At 32.8% G+C, this 8,894-nt stretch overlaps 1 protein-coding gene across 1 annotated transcript; it reads left to right on the top strand.

Moving 5' to 3' along the window:
• Positions 1-447: 447 nt before the first annotated feature.
• On the top strand, positions 448-6,570 carry LOC143051242 (uncharacterized). The gene is made up of 6 exons (XM_076224210.1): positions 448-574; positions 1,792-1,971; positions 3,167-3,259; positions 3,951-4,177; positions 4,934-5,135; positions 6,537-6,570. Coding segments are annotated over exons 1-6 (756 nt in total). The 5' UTR covers positions 448-522; the 3' UTR covers positions 6,539-6,570.
• Positions 6,571-8,894: the final 2,324 nt, after the last annotated feature.

Raw genomic sequence — 8,894 nt, forward strand, 5'->3', positions numbered from 1 at the left:
AACTAAATAAACAACACGAACCCCACCAAAAACTAGGGGTGATCTCAGGTGCTCCGAAAGGGTAAGCAGATCCTGCTCCACATGTGGCACCCGTCGTGTTGCTTATGTGATAACAAATCCGGTAAATAGTCTAATTCGGTAGGTCACATTCATGAAAGGGAAGGGGATTGTAGTTACGACGTAAGGAACATATCCGATATCATTTTTGAATTTTTACAGGTGTTTTGCTGAACAAAATGATGGGTTTGCCCTGGTTTTACAGCTTTCTAAACCTCCCTCTTATATATCAGGGTTTAACTAACAAAAAGGAACTCTTACATTCAAACTTTAAGAAAAATAAATACATAGACAGACCAGCTGTACATATATCAAGATATTTGTCATTCATTTGACGATATTGACCAAACTGATAACCTGTCAGACACCTGCTGATATTGATACTGGAGGTAAAGAGAAGATTTGGTCTGGGGTTACCAGTTTAGGTAAACATTTGATAGCATTCACACCAGGAATAATCTGAAGATGAAGGTTCTCTGTACACTACTATTTCTACAGTTTTTGTTGATGACGAACGGTAAATACTCATCTTTTTATTCTCAGTAGTTGTTTCGTATTTGAACGACATCACATCGTTTTTCAATTCGCCTTTTCAGAATATAAAGGACTATGGGTAATCTCATTGTTCGTACACCAAAATAAAAATAACGTTACATCATTGGTTGATTTTTTATTTTGTATTGCGTTTTAAATCAATCACAATGTTTTGGTGTACGCTTTATAGTAAATATCAAAAAGCATTATATTCTGAAACGCCGACAATAGGCATTCATTTACATGTAAGGGAAGTAGTGTTTTTCTTTCACACCAAATGTATGAAAGTAAGTATGCATATGAATATAGATAAAAGAATATAAAAAAATATCTAAATATTGAATATCACTTCGAAAAACCATCACCGAAAATCCTGTACGTGAAAAAGACGGTCATTTCATAGCCTCTTATAGCTTACTATGCGGATGTATTTAGCTCTTTTTTGAAGGCCGTATGATTACTGTTATAAACGATAACTTTTACGTCATTTGATCTCTGATGGAGAGTTGTATAATTGTAAATCTAATTGGAAATCATACCACATCTTCTTTTTTAATTTTTTCTATATCAAACAAATAAATAGGAAGAAAGCCTGTATTGCAATTTAATATTGAATTATATGTGAAAAAAATGGAATAATTCATTTAAATATCAAAATGAATATCTTATCACTAGAAACTTAATATGTTTGCAGAACAATGGTTCAATGATGCGGTCAATTTTTTTATTTGTCTTTTGGCCATAAGTCACAGGCGCTTGGGTATATGATAAAAAAAAATGGTTTTTTTTGCTTTTGTTGATTAAAATATTCAATTTTCTATATTGATAATGCATATCTATCACTTCTATGCATGTCTCACCTAGTTTCGAGTGATTTAAACGACTTAGTGAAAATACCAAATTTTAGTATCCATACTAAGAAACAAAAATTTGGTATTTTCACTAAGTTGTTTAAATCACTCGAAACTAGCTGAGACATGCACAGAAGTGATAGATATGCATTATAAATATAGAAAATTTAATATTTTAATCAACAATTTTTTTTATTTTTTTTTATCATATACCCAAGCGCCTGTGCCATAAGTATGTCAGTTTTTCTTATTGAACTTGTAGTTTTGGATTATCCCCCTTGATGTCTTGTTTATCTTTTAGAAAATCTTATGTACATCTTTTTCACTACACCAAACTATTTTGTTCTAGGATTCTTATTTGATTTGACAAAAGACTCCGATCCGTGTAGCAGCCTGAAACTCTTCTGTCCACCCGGATGTGCTTCGATGACACCAAGCGGATGCAAATGTGACTGCGCACACCATTTTGATCCATCGAATCCGGGAAACACTTTCAATGGTGGAAACAAAACTCCAAAACCAAATATATGTAAGCAATCTGTCACATGAAATATCGTTTCCTCCGTTTACACTTATTTATTATATTCTAAAAGTACCATGATAATGTCGTCTCAACCGGTAATATAAAGTATTTTTTAGTTTGGCGTTTTTCTACCTTAAACTTTTACAGAATTATTCCAACATAGTATATTTATTGTAATATGGAGTCGAATATTGATACATTACACCTTTTAAAAATTATTAACTTTACTGAAAATGTTTAGTAAACCGATACTTGTCAGTCAATCTAAAACATAAGTCACGTGTGATTGACTCTGTCTAGTATATGTATTAGAACATGAAGTATATATTCCCCAGTAATCCTGGCTACCTGTTTGACCCGAACACTGTACATGTAAGAGGGTTTGGACTAGGATTGAGAATAAAACATAGTTGATAAAAACGTCAAAATAAAGGAGGGAACATAAAGAACAAACAAAAAAATAGTGAAAAATGCAGTACTCCATTAGCAAAAAAAAGAGAATTATAATAGACAAAATAAGTAAAGGATAGAGAAATATGATCAAACGAATTACTTTTTTAGTAGAGAAGAAATTACAACTTCCCAATTAGACTTTCTTCTTATGTAACACACTTTGAAAATAAAAAAAAATATCAAAGATATTAGATTTTTCATAAGTTACGCAAGACACACGTTTGTATAAATAATTCTCACCAGAAACGCTCGAATCTACATATCTCGGAAGACAGCATCAAACACGAAGTTGTTTCGGTTTTTAACAAAAATCAATCCGACAAGTTGTGCCAAACACGGTTAAGGCCACCTATGTCTTGGCGATGACAATCTAAGTGTTTCGAGTATCTCAACGCTTTATGAACAAAAATTCTAGGATTCCAAGTAAACCACTCGTATGGAAGTTCGATGATTTTAAGTTTGCCATACATCATATGAGCTGCGTCGGAAAGAAATCGACCTTATGCAAGCGCATAAATACATGTACATTTTATTGATTTTATAGGATTCACATACGAAATAAAGGATGAATTTTAGTCTGTTTTGTAGGGTTCTTATAAATAACTATTAAATTTTCAAACAGTTAAAGACTCACCGAAATATTTTAACAGATGTATTGATATTCATTTGCATAAGGTCGATTTTTATCCAACGCGGCTCAAATGTTACATGTAGTTACTCTTACAAATATACGACACACCCTCTTTAGCAGGAGGATCCTGTAACACTGACTGGAGGAATTGTCAACAACCATGTGCCACTAAATCTAACCCTGTGTCCGGATGTATTGAATGTAGCTGTCGTAAGTCAGTAAAATGTTGTTATCTCCCTTAGTATCGGAAGTCACCTTAATAAAATGATTTTACTATTGATTCATTATTATTCGTTGGATGTTAACTTTGATGGATTTCGTGGGTAAATGTGTACCACGATTTTAAATGTTCAACGATTTGTTAATTTTTGGCAATGCAGACTTTGGTAAAACCAAGAAATCAAAATAAATATCCATGAAAATTCAAGTTTTTCTAGGTCAACGAAAACTGGTACCCACGAAAGTAAATGAATCCACAGTAAAACAAATACCGATATGATGTGATGAACTATATATATCATAAGTAAAATCGACAAATGTAGATCAAATTTAAGTTCGGACATAAGAATTACACCAAAACTTTGTGTTAGTCAACATAAAAATTAATTTGTGTGACTTACAAAATGAAAGCGATTAAAGAATAATTGATAAAGTATACCCGGTACTGCCTTTAAATTAAACTCAAAAGGCAAGATAAATAGCACATTAAAAAATTGAATGAAAATTGTACTGGCATTATAATTCCCCAAATACTCTTGTCGAACACTTGTCTTTCCATTAAAACACAAAATTTAATACCATAAGTTGCATATTTTTCCTTATCTAACTCTTGTGCAGTCCGATGAGTATTCATTTTATATTTATAGTATCGTAGGTTTAATAGTCCAACTATGAATTGTAGCTGCAGTTCAAACAACCACACCAGTTGCTAAAATGTCTTCAAGAACAACAGAACCTCACGGTACTGTTCATTCAAAAATGCAACAGTCTTCCGCCATCTCTACAACAAACAGACCTACAAGTATGTCGGAAACACAGAAACTGGTGACAGTAAAACCTACTACAACCGCCCCACAACCATTAGTTCAGTCAACAGAAATATCCACTAAAAGTAAAGTTAACACGGAGGTACATTTTAATCGTAAAAGAGAATAAGATTAAAGTGATATTTTGATACAAATGTAGTATTTATTAAAAAAAAATGCAGTTTTAGGGTTTTGTGGGATTTACAAAGGGCTCAACAAAGACTAAAATATTACATGTGTATAATAGAAATTGGAAATGATGAGTAAAAAACAAATAAAGAGAAAATGGCATGAAACCGGAACATTGAATACTATTTCGATAAAACCAGTAAGTTTGGTTTAATTTTAGAACATTAATATCAAACACTTTACTGATACATTATTAACTTGTAAGACCTCATATCGACCCGTATGCATTCGACATATGATATGCCTTCAGTTGGGGATCAATCGTACTTGTCTTCGGCATGTTCTGTCACGAATTCAATTGAACATGATCAAAAGTAAACACAACAGTCCCATATCGTTTACACACTTGACACTCCAACATCTATTCTTATACAGTTAACACGACTTTTTATATTATGATGTTTGTAATATTAGATTAGGAGGATAGTCTGTACTATGCTATTCCACTTTTGGAATATTGCTCTTGCATATTTTTAATAAATTGAGGCCATAGAACCATCGGTAATCTTAGGAGGATATGTCGATGGTTGAAATAAGTATATTTATAGTTTTGTTTTTTAAAGCATGTCAAACTATGTATCTAACAGTCGATTGATCAAAAGATAGAATGAGTGAAATAAGAATAAGATACCAAAATTTAGACTTTTGATGATTTGCTTGTCGTTTTCAGATTAAATTCCCGGATGTCTTCACCACCCCACATGTACCGGCACCGGAAGTTACAAGTTACCAAACAACAAAAGGCACCACCCTCCATATGATTGTATGTGCAGAAGTTTTCGACTGTGATTTAGATTGCTATACAGGATATTCTACTGATGATAGTGGATGTCCTTTGTGTAAATGTGCACCTCTTCCCACAGGTTTCGTTTGTAAGTTTTTAATGTTATATCTTATATTAAAAACCTGTTTTTCACACTTATCACTTTACAATGCAGTATTAAACCTTAAAGTTATTTCTGTTTTCTTAGAAATATTAATAATTTCAATTGATTTCAATGACATATCAAATTTACTTAAGAATTAAATGCTTCTTTTTGTAAATTTCATTGTGTTGTAAAAGCGGTCAACCGAAGTACGCGCTAAAAACGTGCGCACGGTCAACGCTTTTACAACCCTATAGAATTACCAAAAGAAGCATTCAATACTCATGTCTTATAATTACATTTTTATTATGCCCCACCTACGATAGTAGAGGGGCATTATGTTTTCTGGTCTGTGGCTCCGTTCGTCCGTCTGTGCTTCCGTTCATCCGTCCGTCCCGTCCCGCTTCAGGTTAAAGTTTTTGGTCAAGGTAGTTTTTGACGAAGCTGAAGTCCAATCAACTTGAAACTTAGTACACTTGTTGCTTATGATATGATTTTTTAAATTTTAATGCCAAATTAGACTTTTGACCCCAATTTCACTGTCCACTGAACATAGAAAATGAAAGTTGGATTTTCAGGTTAAAGTTTTTGGTCAAGGTAGTTTTTGATGAAGCTGAAGTCCAATCAACTTGAAACTTAGTACACTTGTTGCTTATGATATGATCTTTCTAATGTTAATGCCAAATTAGACTTTTGACCCAAATTTCACGGTCCACTGAACATAGAAAATGAAAGTTGGATTTTCAGGTTAAAGTTTTTGGTCAAGGTAGTTTTTGATGAAGCTGAAGTCCAATCAACTTGAAACTTAGTACACTTGTTGCTTATGATATGATCTTTCTAATTTTATGACAAATTAGACTTTTGACTCTAATTTTACGGTCCACTTGAAATAGAAAATGAAAGTGGGAGTTTCAGGTTAAAGTTTTTGGTCACGGTAGTTTTTAATGAAATTGAAGTCCAATTAACTTGAAACGTAGTAATCATGTTCCCTATAGTATAATCTTTCTTATTTTAATGCCAAATTAGATATTTACCCAATTTTACGGTCCATGGAACATGGAAAATAATAGTGCGAGTGGGACATCCGTGTACTTTGGACATATTCTTGTTTTGCTATGAAAATGAAAAATCGATTTTTATCAGTTATTTCTTTTTAAAAATAACCTGTGCACATTTTTGTGATAGCACGTGTCATCATGAATGTTAAACTTCATTGAGATATGAAGGTGAATTATAGTTTACGCATAAGCGTTGTTATCCAATAAAAATAAAGGAATCCTTTGAAACATACATGTAATGTAGTTATTCTTGGAAATTGACGAACAGAGAAATATTTTTTATAATCTTGTGTATTATCATTTTCTGTAAATATGGCAAGTAGATACCATTCTTTTTTTTCTTTTTCAGAAAATAACACAGATACAATAAATGGAAAATATGACCTTATTGTTTACATTATTGACCTTTGATCTTAAAGGATACATTTAGTTTTCTTATTGTCAGTCATACCACATCATCTTATATGACGGTATCCGCATTTGTATCCAATCTTTGAGGTCCTTAAACGTTCACTATTGACTTACCAAACATGTGGGTCGATCCTACCCGTTGAGAGATATTCCAGAAACGTGAACATGGAATAACCTTCCCTTGTCACTAGATCTAGAACAGTTATATTTAGTTAGTTAATAATTAATCGCTCAAGAACAAAGACACGTGATGGTTGTGTTATTTGTGATCTCCACTAGGGACATGGATTCATATTCCCTGTCAGTGTTTAATATCTAAAGTCTGCATACCAACTTTATTATGCAAGAGTTTCCTGATTCTGATCTTCATTTTTGTTCATTGAGTAATTTGAGTATTGAGTAAACTATAACCCTAAGCATAAGAAAACAAGAAGATCTTGAAATGTTGTTTGTCTTTTTTATGATTAGTTTTAAGGTTGGGCATTAAGGGAATATCGATTGCCGATTTGTCTGATTAGTTCATGTACAGTGATCACTCAGTCTTGCTTTTCATCATTGAGGTTTTATGTGGAACCAAAATATTTCTCATCACTAGTGAACAATCTGTTCTCAGCAAATAGTTATTGGTCGAAATCTAACTTGGTTTCTTCTGAATTTTCTATTGTGACGTCCTGATAAAAGTCAACTTTGCCTGATGATGTCACATAACAAGAATACCAATTTATGTAAATGGTTGGAAAGGAAGGACACAAATCAATAGAGAAACATATTCCAACACTATACCTCTTGTATAAAAATATTTCTCCTCTCTCAACAGTAAAACTTAATTATGAAAAAAAGCTCGGCAAGGCTCGCGATTTAAATATAAAAATTTAAGTGTCCTGATTGAAGAAATATCGTAACACACTTGCTGCAGTGATGGAATCTGTATATGTCTATATATAACTGTCACACAGTTTTTGTTGTTGATCCTTCTGGCAATGTTGAAATAAGAATCATTTTGGATACATTTCTTACAGCATTTAAGTCTAACTGTTATAGGTTTTGTTTGTTTGACTTTAAAAACGTTTTGTGGGGTGAATTTGAATAAAAGCATATTCTAAGTAATTTGTATTAATTTCAAACCATATTCTTTTCTGCCCTGTGTCTACGTCAATTTGGCAGCAACCAAACACAGAAATTACAAAAAGACATCTGCAGGGCAAAATCAAGTCGTGAACAATATATGTTTTCGATTGGTACAATTAGCAACATGACTTTATAAACATAATGGCTAATAATATGACACAAAAGGAAAGATTGACTAAAAGCATTATGTACCCAAATTATGTATCACTGTCTTTTGTTTAAACTATTGTAGTTATATAGTAAAGGTATTTTTGTATTTGTTTACCATTTCGCAGACCATCACTAACAGGTTCGGTAAAAATTTTGTAATTCACAAAGTTAAAAGTGCCAGCAAACGCCCTTCTTTCTTGTGCGGGATTTTCTAGCTGTATTGAAGACACATTACTGGCCTTGAACTTGGTCATTGGTCGAGTTGGTGTCACTTTGACGCATTTCACGTTTCCATTCTCAATTTAATAATATTTTCGCAATAGAATAAAGAGCTACATACTGTAAAAAAACGAATCACTACAATCATGATATGTGTATCAATCTGGTTTGATCTATGTATGTAAACGTTCAGCGGCAAATATTTCATGCATGTTAAGGACGATAAGATGATCAAGGCATCATAAGATGTAATGTAGATCGCATATACTGAGCAGTATTTTTATTCTGTAAATTCGAACGTCGAAAGGGAGGCTTTTTCATAACTCTGTCTGATTCTAACTTTGATTCGACAATTGTTTTGCCTTATTTCTTTAAAACCAGACGTGCTTTGCGGAGGAGTAGAAATGTATTTTGTAAAGTTTTGAACTGACCTAGTATTTGATTGATTGGTTCTTGTTTTCTTAACGTCCGATGGCAGACATCATGACTGTCATGCATAATCAGGATAGTCCTGCATTCAAGACAGGTACTCTCCTTCTAAGCCGCCTAGGAGGGAGAATTACGCAATATCGTCTATTGCTCTATTAGTACATAATAGATTTATAAGAGCTTATGTCCTCGAGTAAAAATATAAGACACAATTAAACCAAACTAAGTATTGTATTTATGTATTCAAGTGTTTCACACATCTCCCAAAGAGACAATTTGTTTGCATCAAGGAATGTAGCAAGTTTCTCCAAAATCAAAACTCCGACCCGTATTTTGGCTTACATAAGTCCGACTATAGAAATTGATTGAT

This window comes from Mytilus galloprovincialis, chromosome 11 (genome assembly GCF_965363235.1).
Source record: "Mytilus galloprovincialis chromosome 11, xbMytGall1.hap1.1, whole genome shotgun sequence".
Classification (NCBI taxonomy): Eukaryota; Metazoa; Mollusca; class Bivalvia; order Mytilida; family Mytilidae; genus Mytilus; species Mytilus galloprovincialis.

What these genes read in the sequence shown, in the direction of transcription:
- LOC143051242 (XM_076224210.1), top strand. Translation starts at nt 523, where the DNA reads ATGAAGGTTCTCTGTACACTACTATTTCTACAGTTTTTGTTGATGACG. An exon ending in GTTTTTGTTGATGACGAACG is followed by an intron (nt 575 to 1,791) that starts GTAAATACTCAT and finishes ATTTTGTTCTAG; the next exon opens with GATTCTTATTTGATTTGACA. An exon ending in AACTCCAAAACCAAATATAT is followed by an intron (nt 1,972 to 3,166) that starts GTAAGCAATCTG and finishes CACCCTCTTTAG; the next exon opens with CAGGAGGATCCTGTAACACT.